Source organism: Leuciscus leuciscus, assembly GCF_965113295.1.
Source record: "Leuciscus leuciscus genome assembly, chromosome: 1".
Classification (NCBI taxonomy): domain Eukaryota; kingdom Metazoa; phylum Chordata; class Actinopteri; order Cypriniformes; family Leuciscidae; genus Leuciscus; species Leuciscus leuciscus.
Window position 1 is genome coordinate 43,219,463 of NC_138725.1, and position 22,999 is coordinate 43,242,461.

Here is a 22,999-nt window from a genome sequence, read left to right on the forward strand (position 1 = left end):
AAGAGTCTTGCATGATCTTCCAGTCCCGTTCCTTTGCTCTTTTCTTGACTATCCTCGTCAATAAAAAAGCAGAAAAAAGGCCACAAATTACAATGCATCACTTCAGCTTGAGCCAAGATGTCATCAGAGAAAGTGTTTGCAGATGAAGTGATACAGATTGTGGTCTTTAGGGCTTATTCAACTCAAAGCGGACCCACGAAGAGACATTGTTTTGGCATAGAACAATACGACATTACTCACAGCGGACTATCAGCAGCACCAAAGGCCTCCAGGAGAGATAAATAAAAGCTTTAGAAGATAGATGAAGTTTGACAGGTATCTTTAGCAGTGGTTAGCTCTTGATGCAGACTGTATAATAGTTGATAATCATCCATCCTCAAAGTAGCGACAATTCTCTATTGTCTCTTTCTGACAAAGCTTTTGCTTACTTTAGCACAGATGCACATCATAAAGCTGATGTTTATGCAGCCTTCATTTCATTTCACAATGTCACAATTATCTGTGGGAAAGCCATGATATTCTTTAAGCCCTGATTTTCACTCAAGAATCAATGTGAGGTCAATGTGGAATTTGCTAGCAAGAATGACTTTTAATACCATAAAACTTGGCAATGCAAAAATAAATCTGTGCTACATGACTAAAAGAAAAATGCTGTTGCGTTCCCCTTTGCCGAAAACTGTTGATCCACTTGTCAATGGGCAGGAATACAAAAAATGCAGAGGTTCAATCTGTAGTTTTAACCCTTACGCTGTGATGAAAACCCTGTAACGCCTTTGGTGGTCAAAAATGCTTCCCAATTTAAATTTTAAAAAATTGCTTGTAGTTCTTGCTATATTATCACCAAATATTAGATTCAATCTTTTTGTCAACTTGTCTTTCAATTAGGACAGGTTTTGTATTTCTTTTTGGAGGCCTCATTTATCTGAGGATAAAGTTAATCTCTGTGAAAAAGAAAGCCTGTCCTAATTGAAAATTTACAAAAATATTTAATCCAATATTTGGTGATAATACAGCATAACAAGAGATTTATAAGCTACCTTATTGATTGGGAAAAACACAAATATATCACTTTATAAATATTTAAATTGTGCCACTACCAGCACTGTAACAAAACAAAGCTGGTTGAAAATCATTGATGCTTGTTTGATTCGTTTTTAACGCCATACCAGCTTCTGTGGCTATTTTCATGTCGAGGAAATTTATGGTAAAACAATGTTTACAATTTATATTTTACTAAAAACTCTATTTTGGTTAACTTTGTTCAAAACTAATTCAAAAGAGTTAACTGAATAAAAAAGGTTTCTCACAGGGTTAAAACCAGCACAATCTAATAAAACATGCTTCAATGACAGAAAGAACATTTAGGTGGATCTTCTCCTATAGTATTAAAAACTTGTGTCATCCTGGAATTGATAGAAACTTATTCCAACATTGGGGCTGATTTCATGAAGTTTGTTCATAGCATAAAAATCCCATTGTTAAATATAGAAATGAATTATTGGTTTTAGATCCATAGGAGGTACTGTGCAAATTTTGAGAGGTCTGCTGATAATGCCTCTTTTGCGGCAGAGTCTGCTTCATTTCCTTTGATTCCACAGAGTTCAAGTACCCAGCAAACCCAGATATTAAATGGATGCCCCTATAGTTCAAGTAGTTTATAAATAATCATTACAAGTGCTGGGTGATCATTTTTACGGGATGACATTGCTTAGAGACATATGACAGCTCAACTTTTACAGAGAAATTCTCTTAGAATTATAGATTCAAAGTCTGTAATTATAAGAAAATTTCTCTGTTGCATAATCTTTATGTAGTCCAGTGCCAAATTGGTAGCATTTGCTGCTGCTGTAAAAATTTTGCTGTTTAGGGATGGGTTCTTTTTTTAACCCAAAAAAACTTTCCTTTTTTGATGGTTGATCAAAAAAGCAGATGATATATTTTGATCCATCAGTATATATAGGGATATGTGATGGAAACATTTCTGATATAAAGTTGTTGAAAGTCATTTGGGTGTGTTTCAGATTTATATACTTTTTTTATTTCCAAGTGGGCACTTTACAGAAGTGTGTTTGTTCCATTATGCTTAGATCCACTGTGAAATTTTGTAAATGTAGTTTGATCCGTAGTCCAAGAGGTTGGATATGTCTTGTTTTTTTATCCGTACAAACTTGTAAGAGTTGTTAAGAAAACAGAAAGATAGGCCGGATTTCCTTTATTGGTCTTTAGCCTTATTGTGTTTGAAAATCATTGAACTTAAAGGATAAGTTGTGACAATTGACATCCAATGCATCCAGTTGTGTCAGTTCCAAACTTTTGACAGGAATTTTCCAGAACTTGTTTAACATTTATTGCTAAACATCTACAAAAATCTGATTAATACTAAAGTTGAGTTTTTAATTATACAGTTGAGCTCCAACCCCAATTTAACACATGATTCAGCTAATTAAGGCATACTAAACTTCCAGGCAGGTGTTTTAGGGCATCTTGGAGCTAAATTCTGCAGGACCGAGTTTGGACAACCCTGATGTAGTCGGTTTAGTGTAGTTGATGTGCATAATTGATTGACCACACAAACTTCATGAAGGTGAACTTAAATAACATTTACTTGTTCAAATGTCACAAAAACAGAGCAGAAGAGCTGTACAAAAGGAAAGAGTAATTGGGGATGAAGAGGTCATTTAACATCAGAAAGGTTTAGTTCATTTCACACAGCAGCAGCTCTTACCGTGTATCGCACATGAAAAATCATTACAAGATACTGCACTGTGCAACTTCACTCAGATGGATACAAAATACAGAGCAGCAATTTTGATACCATTACAGACTAGAAGAAATATAAGAACACGAGCTCAAGACTCCAGAGAAGAAATAATCAAACTCAAGCATGTACACCGCAAATAAACAAAGTCAAATGTAGTTGAGGCTCACAGTATGGAGAGATTACAGTAAACACTGCCGTTTTTAGGCACATGAGTAACTCCATGTTCCATCGTAAGCCGCAGTACAAGTCAGAGGTAATGCGTTATCACAAATCAAAATGTCAACCAGATTAATAAGTCACACACACACACAGACCAAGTACTCAATCATACGTCAATCACATTCCAGTCTGCAGAAGCTTCTTCCCTTCTGGGGCACAGCAGTTAAAACCACAGAGGGGAAAATATGGTCACAGTTACAACGGTAAAAGTAAATGTTACGTTAGGGCACAGGTCCGGCCTGCTTCACACTGTGTCCTTTAAAAAAAATAAAAATAAAAAAATAAAAATAAAAATTGGAGCAGTGCCAACTGAAAAGCTAACTGGCTCCCTCTGCTGGTCTGCAGTGGAGAAGCACCTAACGGAGGACACGAGGTGTGTGTGTGTAAGTGTGTGTGTGTGTGTGTAAGTAAGTGTGTGTACAGAAGCAACAGCAGGCATACTGTGCTTTCAGCAGTACTCCGAGCCTGTACAGGGGAGAACGGCAGCCCATGTTCCATCTCCAACCAGCTGGGGCTTCATAACGTGACGGCCGAGACGCTAACGCTTTGCAACAGCAAAACTGTGCGGGTTGAACGAGGTCAAAGAGAGGTGTGAAAGCAGGCAGAAAAACAAGAATGAGCGTGAACGAGCATTACGGGTGAGGAAAAGGACAGATTCTGGAGGATGAATATACATGATCCATCTCCTCCAAGTGCAACGCTGAACAATCAGCTCAGAAAACCTTGACTCTGTAAAATGGGATGAAAGGATGGAAAGTAGTGCAACACAAATACGGTGTGTGGTGGGGGGAAACTATTTCGAGACTAACACTAACCCAGAGCTCCCCATAAAGACACAAACAGGTGACTCACTGAAGAGAACAGACAGCTACCATATCCGTTGCACAGATACATGATATTCAAAGCATGTAAGGCTTGGCACTTGTGTGTGAGAGGAAGTGTCTGTAGTGGAGAAGCCTTTTTAGACAACTGAACAACTATATACACAACTAACAAGAGGCATAGCAGAAAAAGGCTATCGTCCTGCATAAAATTATTCAAAATAAATCAAAATAAAAAAAGCCTACAAAATAGGACTATTCAGATGAGCAAGACAGGAACCCTTTCCTTTCGTTGTGGTGCTTGTTGCATCTTTGGGTTTACAAAAATAAAATTAAAACAAAATTAAAAAAGGCAAAAAAAAAAAAAACTATTTACATACACATTGAAATTATATACACACAAACTTCAGCAATCATCCATGACCGATCATCGGAGCTTCAGGGTCCTCCAATGGTTCCTGTTTGTTTTCTTTCCCCAAGTGAACTCAATGACGGTCCACAGCTCTTTCACGCTCTCTCACACACACACTTAAAGGTGGTATTAAAGTAGCAATCCCTTTAAAAGCTGATGGTTTAGAGGAAGCCATCAAGTGCTGGTCAAAAGATGCGTTTGCGTTTCAGGTAGGAGTCAGCATAGTGTCCCCCGAGACCCTGAGAGTGCTGACCTACATAGCCACCCTCTGGACTGGGCTCCGGAGACGGGATGAGACGGGAGAACAGACGCTTCTGCCCGCCGATGGGAGTCTACACACGGACAGAAAAATCAAGAAGAATATCTGTTGAAAGGTTCCTGGCACACTTATTCGATAATTGACAGAGCAAATATAGATGCTAGATGCTGAAGATGGCCTACCTTCATACCAGCACCAGGTGCAGCAGGAAAAAGGCTGGAATGAGTCACTGGAGGCATTCCAACAGCCTGAAGAAACAAACACTTATTCAACTTTCTGGGCCGGCTTACATATGTTCCGGCCATCCACGCAAATACAAATTGTAATAAAGATGGTATTATGGAATTATGTGATGAGAAGGATGTCATGCTTCATACAAGTTCTGAAAATGGATTGAAGAGCTTTTGAAAATGGATCCAGATAAGTGATTCTTGGGCTTGCCGCCAACTCTGATCAAACAAGTGTCGCTCTTTTTGATGAGCTGCACGGCTACTCTGACCGCCGAAACGAAAGGATTTTTAATAATATCACGGCTGAATTGACTAACAAAGTTATTTAAATGTATTGCACATTTCATTCCAAATGCAGATCACAATGGCATAGACTACCGTTTAAATGTTTGGGGCTCTTTTTTTAAAAGTAAATTAACACTTATTCAGCAAGGACACATTAAACTAATTAAAAGTGACCGTAAAGAAAGTTGCAAAAGATTTCCATTTCAAATGAATACTGTTCTTTTAAACTTTTCAAAAGAATCCTGGGAAAGTAGTGGTTTTCACTGAATTAAGCAGACGTGTTGAAAATAGTTGTTGACAAATGTTTCTTGAGCACCAAATCAGCATATTTGAATGATTTCTGAAGGATTATGAGATGAACTGGTTGGGGTAAGTGTACATCCCTTATTAGTTACGGGCCGTTCAACCAGTACACAATGCTCTAATGCTTTGAATAAAAAAATTAAAAAAACCTCTTCAGCATGTTTTTTCTCAGACAAAAATAGTATAGAATTTTTAATGTGCCATTTACCAATTATAAGCCATAACAAAGTTAACTAGGTATAATTAACTTGTATTGGTTAGAATAAAAAAATAAAAAAACCTGACTACAGGTTCCATGAGGTGCCATATTTGTCGTGGCAGGAAAAAACAATATCCTGGTTTGACAAAGTGGCCGGTTTTGAATACCTTATTGAGCTGGGTGGAGGGAATGCCGGTATGGCCACCAAAGCTGAAATAAGACTGTGGGGGGCTGGGTGGATAGCTGAAAGGAGACCCTGCATCACCGAAGCCTGCGTGCCTGGAGAGCTTGAGAGACACAGAGACAATTACGATTTCACACGAGTCCAATCTTGGAACAGAATCCTTTTGCTAGTGTCAATGCAAGGAGGAGGGGCTGTACCTGCAAACCGTAGCCGGGAATAGCTGCATTTTCCAGAACCTCCTGCTGTTCATACAAGTGCGACAAAGGGTCCTATGGATGGGGTACAAACAGTGACATCCAATTAGAAAGGGATAGTGAGGCAGTCACACATTCAGTGAAGTTCCTCTTAACACATGAGCCAACCTGGTGCAGAAGAGGAAACTCTGGTGTGCAAGACTCTTGGAAGCGCAGGCTATAGTTTGAGTGGATGCTGTGGTTTGTGCGTTGGTTAGACGCGCTTCCAATCGCAGTTTTCTTCCTGTAGGGGTGAGCTCTGTTGCTGGCACCTAAATAAACGTAATTCTTCAAGAAATGCAACAAGATAAAAAGGACAACAAAAAAGTGAAGGTGCACGAAACACCACAGGTAAAACTGACCTGAAGATGGGAATATGCTATGAGCACTGAGGAAGGGGTTCTGGGACACACCAACTTCTTTGGGAGGCTCACCCAATATAGACACCTCCAAGAAAAGAAAAGATCTGAATATACAAACCTGTTGTAGATACTCTTTAGCATCACACTGAACACTAACAGGACTGAACGACATGCTGAAGCAACAGCAAATAGAAGCAATTTCAAAGCTCTCCTCTGGGAGATCATGGGATTAGTCATTAGCCATTAGTAAACCATCTCACCCCTGGTAGAGTCGGCCCATCTGCTCCTAACATCCCAGCTAGGAGGGACATGCTCAATCCCTGCAGTGCAGGAGAGGATGCTAGGGGAAAGCCAATTGGGGTGGCTGGGCTCTCGGTCTCTCTCCCAAGAGGTCGACTCAGGGATGGTTGTTTGATGGGGCCAAGAGGCTCATTCTGCAAGCCCAGTGTTGGAGCAATAGCACCTGAATGAAAATAAATTTAAAGAAGCACATTAAACCCTACATGGTATCCAGACTTCTTGGCTAATGATTTTCCATTAGTTTTCCCAGTTGATTAGGATTATTAGACAATGAATTTGAAAAATCAGACCGCTGTGGTAGACTATCATCTGTATGTCAAATACAAATAGCCTACCAGGTTTGGGAATTATTGACATAAGATTAATTGGCACTCAGACATCGCCAATAAGAAGAAACAGAGCACTCACAAAGAGCAATATAAAAGGTGTCATCTAAACAAATCAGCCCGGTTTCTACCCATTTTGTTCCAAACCCGCAAGACTTATGATCTTTGGATGTCAAATACTTAAGCCGCTTCATAAAATTGAGGTTAAACCACTGGAGTCACATGGATTACTTTGTCTTTAATATCTTTCTGGGGCTTGAAAGTAGTAGTTGCATAGGGTGTCAATGGATGGACAGTAAGATCTAAGATTTCATTAAAAAGATCTTCATTTGTGCTCTGAAGATACAGGTTTGAAACGTAATGAGGGCGAGTAATTAATGACAGAATCTTATTTTTTCAGTGAACTAAGACAAGGCTAAGTGTTTTCTGTGATAGCATCACTAGTGGCCAGCAAAGACCCATTACCATGCGTTTCAAATGAGTTCTGTGACCACTTGAGTTGAGGACGATCATATATCAGCTGAGCGGTCACATCACAGCAGTCCAGAATGCATCAGGAAGGATTAGTGTTTCCACTACAACTAATTTTTGACTACCTCCATATGTGGTTTCAGTGTGTCAATCACAAAAAAAGTGCATCTTTATGAGGTCAAAACAGTTCCACATATGCTGATTTTTTACTTCAGGAATTGGGCAAAAACAAATATGGAGAAGAAAAAGTAAAACACACACAAAAAAAAAACCTTATTTTATAGGTTTAAGTACCCCTGAAAGATGCATGTCACCGCTCTAGAGTAGTGGTTTGCTATTGGTCAGTTCTTTTTTTTCTTTCTTTGCACTGAAGCCAAGTAAAACAACTGCTACCAAGTTAAGCTCCCTCAAAAATGGAGAGACAAACTTGGATGATTGAAAAAGTGCAGCACCTTTGATATTTCCATGGTTTTCTAAGACTGTGGGAATCCTACCACAGTAAATAAGTGCACAAACAGACCATTACAAAAGTGTGATACCTTGAGACATTTCTCCCAGCATGTTAATGCCTTGCTGGAGAGGAAGAGCAGCCAGGGGATTTTCACTCAGCAATCCAGCCTGTGGAAAGACAAGAACTGTATTAGTTTGATTTTGTTGTAACTGACAAGTGTCTGTTTCTGAAGAATTTTACTGTATAAAAATTTCAGAGGATGTAAACAGCACACAAAGGCAAACATGTTTGATAAATTCTAGCTGATGTAGCTAATGGGGTTTTACCAACTATTCGCTTGGACTCAAACTATTAATCTGTGGTAGAAGAATAGTTTGATTATTTATTTTTAAAAAAGCACACAACCACCTCACACCCACACAGAGCAACCACTCACACAAGGAAGGAGACTGCACTCTTTATTGTGCAGAATATGTGCCCAAAGAAGAGGATTCCCTAAAAGAGCTTGCTGAGAGGGGAGAAGAAGAGAGTGAGAGGGCTATAACACATGCTGCTGGGACAGTGGCAGGTGATGAGGGAAGGATTGACAGTACCTGTTGGACTTGGTTCTGGAGCAGCATCTGCATGAAGGCAGCAGAGAGGGCGGGGTTGGCCAGCAGAGGGACGGCGGGCGCAGCTCCCAGAAGGCCTGCATATTGAGAGAAGAATGACAATCAAATCCATCTTCAGGATGAGGATACAAACAAGCATGCACAAGGAAATCAATGAGAATAAGCACCTTGTTTATGTCCCGGGTTGAGAGACGCCATCATCATCTTCAGCGTGGCAGGGTTATTGAGGCCAGTAAGAATCTGTATGGCATTAGGTTCAGGAAGGAGACCTTTCCCTCGGTTCAAGGCCTGCAAACGTACAGGACGACATTTAGCCTACATGTAAAACCAAAATCCCTGGCACTTAATCCATTCTGATACAAGGATTCAACATGGCATTACAAAATGAAGGTTTTATATGAACCACAACTAAATTAAATTGTTTTTTTTTTTTTTTTTTTAAAAGAGGGAACTGAATGCAAAACATTCCACCTTCACTAAATTAAAGGGTTAGTTCACCCAAAAATGAAAATTCTGTCAGTAATTACTCACCCTCATGTTGTTCCAACCGCGTAAGACCTTCGTTCATCTTCGGAACAAAAATTAAGATATTTTTGATGAAATCTGAGAGCTGATAACTTCTCCGTAGGCTGCTAGGTGGCCCAAACTTGCTGGCCCAGAAAAGTTATTAAAGAGATCGTTAATATAGTCCAAGTGACTACAGTGGCTCAATCTTAAGTATATCAAGCGACGAGAATACTTTTTGTGCGCAAAAACAAACAAAAATAACGACTTTATTCCACTATTCATTTCCTTCTCTCTGGGCCTCGTAGTGTTTTTGCGCAGCGCGTCTGTGTTACACGTCACCACGTAGGCTCACTATTGGCCGACGCTGGTCATGTGTGTGACGCGCAGCGCAAAAACACTACGTGAACCAACTAGAGGCCCAGAGAGAAGGAAATGAATAGTGGAATAAAGTCGTTATTTTTGTTTGTTTTTGCGCACAAAGTATTCTCGTCGCTTGATATACTTAAGATTGAGCCACTGTAGTCACTTGGACTATTATTAACGATCTCTTTAATAACTTTTCTGGGCCAGCAAGTTTGGGCCACCTAGCAGCCTATGGAGGAGTGATCAGCTCTCAGATTTCATCAAAAATATCTTAATTTGTGTTCCGAAGATGAACGAAGGTCTTACGCGGTTGGAACAACATGAGGGTGAGTAATTACTGACAGAATTTTCATTTTTGGGTGAACTAACCCTTTATCGCTTAGTTTGTGTTTGGTAACACGGGGGGGGATTGAATGTTACAGCCATAACTGTCAACAAATAAATATTGGCAGGGAAAAAGCTTTTAACACTTACAAAACAAAAATCACGCACTGCAATTGCTTTTAACAAAACCGTAAAGTGAAACTATCATTCTATTGCACAATACAGAACAGTTTCTTTTGTGAATGATTTTATTTTCACCAAAAAGTGGTGTGTGTGTGGTTGGTACCATGGTCTGGGCGGCAATGAGGGCAGCTAACATGCTCCTTCCAGGTGGTCCAGGGGCACAGAAAGACACGCGTATACGAGTCCCACCCAGAGATCGTCCATCAGTCAGCCGCTGCACGTCCTCAGCCATCTCAGGTGTGGAGAACTCCAGCACTGCAAACCGTCGAAAACTACAATCCTGACCTTGAGCAAGCTATGGGGGAAAATAAATCTATTTTATTATATTTTTTTAGATATGAGGCCGCCCCAGTATAACTGACTTGAAAATGTTACATTTTGGGGTGAACTATCCCTTAATTTACACGCTTCTGCAGAACATTACAAATATTTAGATGCGTTGTTTTTTTATTGTCCATACATTGAAAGTTGATTTGTTACCAAAACCTTTTGGTTACCAACATTCTTCAAAATATATTTTTTCTGTTCTCCAGAAGTCAGTCATAAAGGTTTGGTTCGACATAAGGGTGAGTAGATAATTTCACATTTTGAGTGAACCATTCCTTTAAACGTCAAAGAAAACTGTTAAGCTGCTGATATGGCTGTTGTTGTTGGAGTTGTTACTGATAAGTTGATGTTGGCATTAATCACAGATAGTTGGTTGCAACTTCGCAAGAAATAAATAAAACATTTTCAATTCCAAAAACAAGGGAGCATTTGAAAGCAGGCGTCTATCAGCGGATCCCTAATATATCCACTGATAGACGCTTGCTTTCAACCCCTCCCATGTGTATCTGTGCAAGCGCTCAGTGAAAACATGTTTTTGAAGCGTTGATCATTGTAGCCAATCACAGACATATGTTGAGCCCGTGAACACAATGGCCAACCAGAGGCATTTAAGAATCTGTTCAACAGTGCTCAAAATACTAGAGGGAAATGCTGGTGTCGTCACTTTTTTTTTTTTCTCAGTACCGACTTGGTACCGAAGTCTGTACTTTTGACAACACTAGTCCAAAGATTACAACATCGGGACATTAAAATTCTACTCTAAAATTCTAATGCATGATGACTTTTAACATGTCCAACAGTAGATGGAAGTCTAACCAGTAAGAACAGTTGCACCTCCACAAGTCAACAGGATAAAACAAAGGAGAGAGGAAGGGGAGACAGAACACCAGGACAAGCACAGTACTTTGGTTTGGGCAGAGTGATTACAATGCATTTCAAAGCCCAGTACTATGCTAATCTATGGAAAACACATGCATACTTAGAGCAGAGAGACTTGGGAGCGGCAATAATCTTAATGACTCCGTCAGGAATGGTTGCCTCTTGTATGAGCGGAACTGTGTTCAAGCAAAGACAATGAGACGCTAAGGCCTTGATTATACATTACTGGAAAAATTCATTAGACATTATTTGGCCATTTTACACATGAGTGGAGCCTCATCCACATGAGGGAGGCCAATCCAATACTTGCCTAAAACCTGGGAAATTTAACTGGGAGCACAACTGGATTTAATGAGAATTAACTTCCAAAAGCCTCTGCTAATTCCAAAGCAATGGGGAACATGACAAACGATGCCAACAATGCTTTGCAGCCTGTGGCGTACGTGGTACACACATTTAAAATATGAAAAAGGCAGCAGCTCGCTCTCGTTCCAGAACGACCTGCTGACTGACAGCACCTGGGCCGGTCATGTGACTGTCACCACAGAAACCAATGCACTCTGCCATGGAGCACTCAGCATGGCCTCATGGAAAACAGGTCAAAGGTGACAGAGCTGAACACAGTGGAAGAATAAAAGTGAAAATCCGCTATATAATTCAGAAAATCTGACAATGGCCTATGCATGAAAACCAAAAGCTGAAAAATGTGTGAATCACAGAGTGTTTAGCAGAAAGCTCAGGCTGTTCCTTTCCATAAAGACAAAAGGTGAAAAGGGACAGGGGTCAAGATAGCCTGGTTAAAACCAGACCAGTCTCAGCAGTAACTGAGTTATGGTCTGGCAAAGCTCCATTAATAACTCATTTCCAAAGGGGCTTCACCTACGGACGTCGCTCAAATGCCTCTGGGCACAATTGGATAGACCTAAAACCAATCAGAGCGATCGTCATTGTGTAAAGCCCGCCTCAACGTTTCTGATTGGTGCCGCGATTTCGACGGATTAGAAATGGGCTTGAATGGGCTCTTTGCCAGACTACTTGCAGAGCAAATCTAAATTTGCCGGAAGTTGTCTGGGTTTTCCCAGGCTAGGGTCAAGAACCATAAAGGACAAAAACTCAATTTAAGCATCATAAAGTCAGCTCATTTGACTAAGCTTTGTTTACACAAAGATGTTCAATAATTATAAACATACGTTTAATAATCATTCTAATTCTATGAGAACAGAGTCCACACCACAGCTATAAGGATGTCACAGGATTTTTCAATTAAATTTTTTTTTTTTTAAATGTGGTCGATTCAAAATCGATTCTCAAAGGCCACAAATACATTTTTCCATATTCAGGGCTCAAATTTCAGAGCGAGATTGCGGGTATTGTGAATCATTTTAATCATTCCCACGTCTCCCACTTACAATGCGGGAAATTCCCGCAAACATTGATTCACTTTAGCATGTAGATTAGTAAATTAATCCACACAGCTTAAATCAAATCATTAATTTTAAAACTTTCTCCGAGACGCAATTTCACAAACAGCGCAAGTGTTCAGCGGTGCTGCATCTTCTCTCTCTGTACAAGCCAAGCGTCAAGCGCGCAGCAGGCGGCGATACTACAAACTCGCGTTTTCGGAGTGTTGTCACTTGCACAATCGGGCCAGCATTGCATCGTAACTAAACTGGTAAGACTAAAAAGATGTGAAAATGGTAAACGTTAAAGGGATACTTCAGGATTTAGCATTAAGCTTTGTATTAGTTAGGGGTGACCCCGAATAGTCGAAGATTCGATGCTTCGATAGGAGGAGCCTGATTCGACTACCGATCTCACGGTCGAATCTTCGCAGGGGTGTTATGAAACGAGGATCATGCCACTTTGGCTATATGAGGGCGCTCAATGTCTGATTTCACATAGAACTAGCTTTTATGTAAATACGTTAATATTCAGCCTATTATGATAATGCTGTAGGCCTATATAAAAATGTGCAAAGAAAGAATCTTTTAATAAATATTTTTTTAACGTGCGTGAATAAATCCAAACACCCCGTGACAGATTTAAGTTTCACTTTCAATCCGTGACCGACAGAGGAGCGTCTTCGCGGCAAGGATTTAAATCTTTAACAATGTCTGGGATAAGAAAATCTAAAGTGTGGATGTACACGATTAGAAAGGATATTCTCCAAGGCTGGATTTAGCATCAGGAAAACCATGATCGCACTTCTGCCGGCCAACGTTAACATGTTTCACGCATAGACTGGGTTTCACGTTAGAATCTATTTTATCCGCGCGCACAATTTGAAAAGACTCCAACGGACAGACAGAGTGAAAGACGTTCAGGATTTGTTCTCTCGATCAGGTACAAGTGATTTCAAAACTTTTCAGCCGGTTCTAATTTTATTTTTGGATGCTGTGAACATTTTTAGCTAAAAAGACTGCCTCTCCAGTTTAGCATTTATTGTTGTTTCTGCAGTTAAAAAGACAAAGTTGAAAATTCTGGCTACTATCGTTATTTTAATAATTTCTTTATTTTAATTTTATTTATTAATCTGTCAGGGTTATCTAATCTTAACTATTTGTGGCTTGTGTTTTGAATATGTTCCCCTGCACTTTAGGCATTTTGCACACATTTGCTCCTCATCCTGTGACTTGATTCTGATTTATTTCGTTTTGTATTTTTATTTATTAGAAAGGTATATTCTGTTCTAATTTAATTTAGTAAATTAATTGTTTATTTTTTCGGTGCATCGATGTTGTGCTGTAGGCTGGCCTGCTCATTCAGGTAATTTAGCCGATTTAATTTGATTTGCATGTGAAATTGATTTATTTATGTTATTTCTTAGTTTTATTGATCAAAAATGTTTTTATACATTTTCTTCTATATCTTTGTGTGATTTTCTGTACATCACGGCTTTGAAACGTTAAAGCCCCGCCCCCAGCCCCACCCCCATACACATGATTCGACTATTAGTCGACTATAGGCAAGACATGACGATTCTGATTCGACTATGAAAATCCATAGTCGGGGACAGCCCTAGTATTAGTAGAAAACCTGTAGTATTTTCGAATTACCGTGCTTTCTACCCTCATATCCCCCTGAGATGAGAGATTTATGTATTTTTTGTCTGGAAAAAAATCCTCCGATGACGCAAAAATCGGGGGGCTGTCCCACATGTTTTCAACCCGCCCATAGAGGGTGGGATCTCACTCACAGAATGTACACAGTATCAGCTGTCTTTCTTTGGAAGCTAAGCTAGCAGGCTCTTGTTCTGTGGAGAAAGCCGAGTAGTAGGAGAAAGCTGAGTAGTAGGGGTAACCATCCTCTTTTTCCCGTACATGTCCGGCCGTCGAGATCGTCCAAAATGTCCGGGATTCGGCTTTTGCTTTCTGCAGTCGCCATTCATTGTTTACATGCACACCTTTTGTTTCAATCTAACTGAATTCATTCCGATTGGTGAATCTGAATGTAGTGTTTACATGAACGCTAAACAAGTGATCGGTTGATGTGCGTTTTAACATTGCTAAGAAAATTCCCGCTCCTCCGTGAGAGATACGAGACCTGTGCGTCTCAGTAATCACGCCACCGGCCTCACGCCGTTCTCCCGCGGCCGTCAGCCTCGTCCTGCTCGCCACAGTAAACATGATGAATGGCGACTATAGAACGCAAAAGCCGAATCGCGGACATTGTGGGCGATCTAGAAATCCCGGGCAAACTCGTCAGAGTCTCACTAATAGCCTAGCCTTGTTGTTTTCAACTGCGCTCTCTTACCAGGAGGCGTGGCTTGGGAGTGGCCTCCTAGGGCAGCGAAGCAAGTGCATTCTGGGAGTTGTTGTCTTTCATCCACATAAGCCAAAAATAAATTCTGGCTTTTCTCAGTCTAAAAGGCTCCAAATGCAAAAATAATTTCACATAATTTTTCTACATAAATGACCTATTTTAAATACACATTCATCTTTCCAGAGGTGAAGTATACCTTTAAACTTTCAAGCGATTTTAACAGCTTTAACAGGAAAAACAGTAGAACTAAAAACAGTAATGATCATTGCACTAGTTCTTAAAGTAACAGTCATGTGTGTCTGTTATTAATTTTGTTGTCAAAAAAAAAATTCTTTAATTGTAAGGAATCAGGATTAATAGCCTACGTATTTAATTTAGTCAGGACTAAAATACTATTCAGTGTTATTTTACATTTGATTACTTTAGTATTCAGAAATACTACAGAAAGTGAATAGTGTTAAACTTACCCAAAAACATTTTTATTTGTATCTTTATTCTATTATATTTGTGCTTTTTTGTGCTGCTAATGTTAAAGATTTTCAACTAAAGGCACAGCAACTTTAAGACTTATTTGCTTCTTTTTTTTTTACAGTGCTCTGCTCCATTTCTATTCACAAAAGGCTGAAGACAGTTCCTACCTTCAGTCCGATCAGCCACATTAGCTTAATCTTTCTGCTAGTTTTTCATTAGCTGTATATCACAGGCACCCTAGATTTATTACCATAATACTGCACAAAGCAGACAATGTTCCACCAGGTAAATAAATAACAGCTATGGAGCATATGGAAACATGACGACCATGACTTAAAATTAAAACTCCAGCACTGGAGAAATAATTAAATGGCATGTTGATAACAATATCTTGCCATCTGCCGCTTTAGCGAGTACATTAAATGGCAAACAAAATTGACCCTACTTACTTATTATACCTTTCTTATTGCACATTATACTATCTTTAATAATAATAATGATAATAATAATAATAATAATTAAGAGTGCACCAATGTACGGGCAATAATTGGTATTGGCAGATATTAAAAGCAATTATTTTCACTATCGATCCTCAGGCGATAGTTTAAAAACAGCAGATGGTCAGGGCCAATTATATCCTGTAAATCAAAAGGGGCCACAAAAAAAAAAAAGTGTCAGAATGCATCTCATACTGTGTGTGAAGAAAATGAAGCCATTGAAGTTCATGTGACAACAATAACTTTTTTTTTTATCAGCGTTCAAGCAGGAGTTGCTACTCCTGCTTTAACGCTGATAAAAAAAAAAGTTAGTTGTCACATGAACTTCAATGGCTTCATTCTTCACAGGGCCTGTGGTTTTTCCCCTAAACCAAACATTTGTAACGCACATCCCATCCAATAATCGCAAAGAACTTTGTTACTTCTGATAAGAAAGTCTTCGTTTTATCAAGAAATACAAACAAATCTTAGTTGTGACGCAATATCCCAGTAGCGCGAGTCCGTTCTACCACTTTAATATGAGTTATTGCATGAAAAAAACATGCATGAACATCAAATGGAGTTTAAATATACAGTACAACTTTCCGAAACGCATCACGTCTCATTTAATCGATCTGTGTTTCTGTGGCAGAAAGGCCTAAAAAAACAGCTTGTGAACTATGTCACTTATCTTTGCATTAACATCAGGAAAGTTATCCAATGTTTATAAAAATGTATAGAAACATTTAAGTTGGAGTAATTATCATATCTGAAAATAAAGTTTAATAAAATAGTTTCTTCTGTTGTTAATTTTAACCTCAAATATTACAGTAAACTATACAAGGAACCCTCTCATTTGGTACATTAAAGGCCCCCTGAAACCAAAATTTTTAGATTTTTAGCTTTTAGTGTGAATGTTAGCCTTAAGGTTATGAATAAGCTGGTGTGTTCCAAAACAATGACAAAATTCACACTTAGGAGATACAAGCATGCAAAAATTTCTCACTTCCGCTAAAATGGATCAGATTTTTATGACATCACCGCGGACTTCAGCTTCACATCACATCTTCTGTCCAATCAAATGCTCTCTAGAATCTAAAGCGTCCCGCCATTTTCCAACTGTACTTTGGTTAAGTATGAAATATCTAGAATTTATTCACACCTCTACTATTGAATCCAACGTATCAGCGCTCGGATTCACGTCCATGGTGCTGTCAAGTACGACTTGCAGTTTGTGAGGTAAACTAAACGCTATTGCCGATATTTGAAAAGGGGGAGGAGCCATTCAATATGTCCCACCTTAGCTTCCTAAGTATTGGTGCATCTCTAATAATAATAATAATAATAATAATAATAATAATATCAAAACTATCATAATATCCCCTGAAATCAATTTCTGTGGAGAAAAGCGCATCTAGCGCACGTTAGCAAAGAAAACAGTGGAAAAGAGCGCAATGGAAACCAAAAACACTGTGAGAACAAACTCTTACTTCGACACTTGAAGTAAGGGTCAAAAGTGCTCGTACCAACCTGGCAGAATATAGGAGCGTGCGTGTCAGTCAACACACTGCAGAGATCCTGAGCGGTGAGGATGTTTTGAGGTAGTCGGTCCACACAGAGGCAGCGAGAGTGCAGCATGGGATACGTGAGCGATCCAACCTCTGTCCAATGCACGTACAGCATACGTGACCCAAGCTGCTTCCCCAGCAGCTCTGACTTCGCCCTGGCAGCTGAGTCCTTCTTCATGTACTCCACAAAGCCATATGCCTTTGAGTGGCCCGTAGCAGAACTGTGCACCAGGAAGCAGCGCTCTATGTTTCCAAAGGGGCGAACGAGCTCCTCAAACTGTTGCTGGGTGAAAGCCCTGGGAAGGTTGGCGATGCATAGCAGAGCATCCGTCGGCTGCAGCTGCACAGAGATCTCACGGTCACGGAGAACATACTGGTGAAATTCCTTTATCGCAAACTGGGCCTGCTCACCGTTCAGTAGCGTCACAAAGGCTTGAATAGGAAAAAGAGGGAAAATGAGGAATGGCAATCATAATAAAAAAAATAAAAAAAATTATTTAGACAACATTAAAAAAAATTGAGATTAGATAGTAGTGAGAAAGAAAAACATATACACATACATACATATATATGTATGTGTGTATATGTTTATCTCTCCATATATATATAGAGAGAGAGATAGAGATAGAGAGAGAGAGAGAGAGTTCTGTGCATGTTAATATCCCCCCCCAAAAAATTTTTTTAAGTCAGTTATTTATATCTTTTGCTGTAGTGTGTCAGTAGGAAATATCAGTTCACATTTCCAAACATTCTTTTGGCCATTAATTGTAATAATCCAGTGAGATGTGTATGCACAAGGAGTCTGACAACAGCCAGAAAAGAAAAACAGAAAAAAAAAAAACCTGACAAACTAAATCCAGAAGAACTGCGGGAACATCTCCAGGATGCTTGAAGAAACCTTCCTGCAAAGCTACAGTACTGTGAAAAGCACTGGCCCTTGTGTTAAAATGCTGTAAAGTGAGAATGCCTTCAAAAATTAAATCACAAATTGAAATTTATGATTTAACTTCTATAAACTAATTCAAATCAATATGGTGTAACGACCCTTTGCGTTTAAAAAGGCTTTTGTCCAGGTACACTTGCGCATAGTTTTTCAGGTAGCTTTGCAGGAAGGTTTCTTCAAGCATCTTGGGAGACGTTCCTGCAGTTCTTCTGGATTTAGTCTGTCTCGGGTTTTTCTGTTTCTTCATGTAATCACAGATGGACTCGATGATGGTGAGATCAGATCATACCGGCTGTTGTCAGACAGGGATATTAAAGGGATAGTTCACCCAAAAATGAAAATTCTGTCAAATTCTGTGACTCAAGTTGTTTCAAACCTGTATGAATTTCTTTTTTCTGCTGAACACAAAAGATGATATTTTGAAAAAAAGTCTGTAACCAAACAGTTGATGGACCCCATTGACTTCCATAGTATTTTTTTTTCCTACTATGGAAGTCAATGGGGTCCATCAACGGGTCCATCAACTGTTCCAAACCAATTCATACAGGTTTGAAACAACTTGAGGGTGAGTAAATGACAGAATTTTCATTTTTGGGTGAACTATCCCTTTAACATGCCAAAGCAGTCAGGAGAGTTATAGATTAACGAACGGTGGATTTGAGGCAATCTGTCACACACATTAAAGAGCCACAAAACGGTAGGCCTATTTATGGTTTAATTTTCTTTGACTGACCAAATTTGAAAGTTGAGACTTTTTCATATTAAATATTACCTGCTCGGTCCTGTCTGTCAGCGCGTTGTCAGTGTCCTCTATTTTTCACTGCTTGAGAACATGGGTTGAATCCGAAAGTTTAAATATAAATGTTAAAAGATAGCGGAGGGCATTCATGATTATTAGGTATTCATGATACATGATTATGATCATACAACGTATAATAATCCTCCTGGCGCAGGGTCTGAGTGAGTAATTTACTCTTACCTTTGTTCTTTGATTAACATTGACACTTTAAGGCCAGCCACTGGTGACAGATCTGACACGCGTCCCATTTTCTCACAAATCTCTACGTTCATTTAAGACTTTATTTAAATCATTTAAGACTGCTCTTAAGAGGACACTCGACAAAACTGACATTTTGGCATAATGTGTGTGTTATGGTTTGTTCAAGCCCGAAAGAGAACTCGATACTGACGTGCGTATTTTCTGTGGGTCGTGTGTGTAATAGGCAGGACTTACAGCACGGTCTCTTTAGTCTTCGCTTGAATGGTTTAAAAGCAGTCACATTAATAAGAGCGTGATCATACAACGCTAGTCAACGGGTGAAAAAAAAAACGGATACAGCGTAATTGCGTTAAATATTTTTAACGCTTTAAACTTTTCTTTTTGGTGCAGCGGTGGCCAAGTGATGAAATACAGTGTAACATCAGTAACACAGACTATCGCAGCAAGCCATATATATATATATATATATATATATATATATATATATATATATATATATATATATATATATATATATATATATATATATATATATATATAGCACAGGAATAAATTATTAATATTTTAAAAAAAGTCAAAAATAAATTCAGCATCATTACATAGCATTCAGTGTCACATGATCCTTCAGAAATTATTCTAATATGCTGATTTGATGAAGTATTGACAAAAACCCCCACATTTTTAAGAAACAAAGTTAAAAATAAATAGGATGCCTAAGACTAAAACAATCTGCAAAGGGTATGTGTTAAGTTGTTTCATATTTAGGGTTCACAAAATAGCAGTGCTATGATGTAAAATGCTGCCAATATCTACATTAAAAAAAGACAAATGTCCATTCACATGATAATATGAGTCATACACACCCGTCCCTTTGTACTTGTCCACAAAGCAGTACTTCAAATCATAATTGCTTAACAGCTCATGCACCTCCTAAAGAAAGACAACAGAAAAAAAAAAAAACACAATGTCACAACAATGGAAGACTTTCATTCATCGAACAATCACAGGATCCTTCATTTTGAATAGATTCAGAACTAATCGAATAGCTCAGCTCTCATCTCTATTCCCACAACTCATTTTGAAGGGTCATAAATAATTGGCTTTCAGTAGTTATGATTGAGGGATTTATAAACAACTTTCCACAATGCTTTATACTTTTACTTTCAGGCTTCCTACATGTTACCATACTATGAACCAGCACTTTCTTTTAGTTTCAGTGAAAGCAAAACGTTTTGTTTCAGCGCCTTCTGTCCTTTGTCGTCCTCGCTGCTCCCATTCCTATCTGGACAATACCAGAGGCGCACACACACAAACACACACACCTGTTTTCCCCATGAATCAAGCATTTTCCTAAGAGAACCACACGCACAAAGAACAAGAACCAACTGACCCGTATGAACTTTGGTGTTGGCAATTGAATCTGCTGTGTCAATGTGAAGGCGGATGATCAGAGTTTCAGAGAGATGCTTTAACCACATAGAACCTTGCGTCATCCAGTACTCCTATAATTAATTACCAATCTAGGAACTAAGCTTTATTTTCCTGTAGTTTAGTGACTTCTGATGTAAAGCTAAATACTGTTTAGACTACAAAACAATTCTATATAAAACAAAAGTGGATTTAACATCAAAATTTAGGGTAATCACCTCCCTTAACACACTTTGGTCAGTTCAAGAATAATTGATGCAATTTTATATTGTTCATTTTAAAGAAATAAAAAAGCAGTTTCATGTCTATCCTTGTATTGTTCAACTGGTTGATATGGGATTTAGAAAGTAAATAGTAATAAATAATCCAATCATTTTTAGAGTGTAACTAGTACAGTTTTTTTTTTTAGAGTAACTTACCCAAAACTGCTCCTGAATTGGGTAGTTGTATCTAAAAAATAAGCACTAGTGAAAATGAAAGGTAAGTTACTAGGTCACCATTTCTGCTTATTAAATAAATAAAAGACAAAAAACAATCATTTGTTTCAAGCATCAAAACTGCTTGACAGACACTGGTAAACAACAGTTTGTAAAGTAACATTCGTGACAAGAAACTTCATGGAAATGGACAATATTTTCAGATTTTGAGAGATGTGATAGAAATATTGAAATGAAGCAGCGAACATATAACAGTTACAATTAATCTACACAAGCTGTGCCTGTGTCTAACCATCCGGGCATTCAGCTTGCCTTAATCAAAAAACACAAGCGACATTTCAATAGTTAATGTTAAACAACTCCCATTGAACTCCATCCCGTTACCGTGGCTCTTTAATGGCTGCGATGACACGAGGTTCGGTGTGGTCAAAGCATCTCTCTGAAACACTGACCATCCGCACTCACACTGACACAGCAGACACCAAAACACTGTAAAAAATCTAAGTCCATTAACTACTGAGTCAGCGATAACCGAAACGGTAAATGGGTCAAGCTTGGGATGCCAGTCCTAAAGTCCACCAAGTTACATAAAACTATTGTTTGACGTACAAACCTGATTGCTGATGTCGGCTGGGAGGTTCTTTATTATTATTTTTCGCCGATTATAAAACTCTCTTCTCGTTCTTTCCAAACGGCTGGCAATCTCTTCTGGACTGAGGGCCGTCAGTTCATCATCGAGCCGTCGCGAACAGTCGCTACCCGCCGCCGGTGAGCCCTCAACGACGGCGTCCGATTCAACTTGTTTGCCCGTTTCATACTCCCAGTTTTCAGGTTCGCCTGCTTGGTCGTAACCTGTATAGAGTGGATTCGGGGCAAAATTGGCACCAGTGAAGGATTTCTCGTCTCTGGCAGCTGAGCTAACGGACACTGCGGCCGCCATGTCTCCGTGTGGAAGTTTGTGTGCTCGCACTGCTCGTTTGCTTTGGCCAGTTTAAACAATACACACATGCGAGGAACTCGCCTGCTGATTGGTCGAGGGGAAATGCGTTTTTCTTTTTCGGCGTGAGGGGCGGGGCCAACGAGTCACGTCTCAAATTTGAACACACAGCAGGTGGGTTGCCAGATACCACCATTAATATACACAAAAATAATCACTTTTTCTTTGTTTTAATATGTTCTCCGTAACCGTTTTTGCTTTTTCATCATTATTTTACTCTTTGTATTACCTAATACCTGATATCATGTTAAATGTACAGCCTGTACATTGTAATGTGTACAAATATACAGTCTGTGAGATATTGTCCTAAACATACAATGCAATTCAAACCAAACCAAATAATAGACACTCTATTATTGACATCCTCTGGACTGTAGTAGAGCACTGTTGTTGTTTTTGTTAATACCCTGATGTTGATAGGTAATTATTTTTCAGTCGTACATTTTTCAGTACAACGAGGATGAAAACATAAAAAGGGGATGTTGGTTGCCAGATCAGACTAGAAGCACTCAATGGGCCTCATGGTCAAGTCACCTTTATATATATATATAGCGCTTTATACAAGATTGTTTCTAAGCAGTTTTACAGTGATAACAGGAAAATGGTTCAGCTGAAATCAGTTCAGTGTTGATTTAGTTAAATTGTAAAGATCATCATTAAATTAGTTCAATTAGTCAAAATTCAAATATAAAACAGTTCTGCAGAAAAACAGTGATGTCATCGTCCATCTCAGTTCAGTTCTCATCCAATAGTGTCACTGAGTGCAGTCAAATCAATAATGTTGTTGAATATTAAGTGTTCCCAACTAAGCAAGCAAGAGTTGACAGTGGCAAGGAAACCAAACTCCATCAGGTGACAGAATGGGGAGAAAATTACCGTTACTTTAACCTTCTTTAAGCACAAAGGA

The 22,999-nt window shown here is 39.0% G+C and overlaps 1 protein-coding gene across 2 annotated transcripts; it reads right to left on the reverse strand.

The window, feature by feature from the left end:
* Window positions 1–2,579: 2,579 nt before the first annotated feature.
* On the reverse strand, window positions 2,580–22,086 carry raver1 (ribonucleoprotein, PTB-binding 1). Of its 2 annotated transcripts, XM_082145315.1 has the most exons (15): window positions 21,709–22,086; window positions 20,094–20,160; window positions 17,250–17,719; window positions 9,908–10,099; window positions 8,595–8,715; window positions 8,410–8,504; window positions 8,253–8,324; window positions 7,905–7,983; window positions 6,529–6,731; window positions 6,269–6,353; window positions 6,036–6,178; window positions 5,871–5,942; window positions 5,657–5,776; window positions 4,655–4,720; window positions 2,580–4,545 (listed from the first exon to the last, which is right to left on the reverse strand). In XM_082145315.1, the coding sequence occupies exons 1-15, from the start codon at window positions 22,033–22,035 to the stop codon at window positions 4,399–4,401; spliced, it is 2,259 nt and encodes a 752-aa protein (XP_082001441.1). In that variant the 5' UTR covers window positions 22,036–22,086; the 3' UTR covers window positions 2,580–4,398. The 2 variants fall into 2 exon arrangements, with proteins under 2 accessions (XP_082001441.1, XP_082001440.1); XM_082145314.1 differs by lacking the exon at window positions 8,253–8,324 and having other exon boundaries at window positions 21,709–22,085.
* Between the last annotated feature and the right edge of the window lie 913 nt (window positions 22,087–22,999).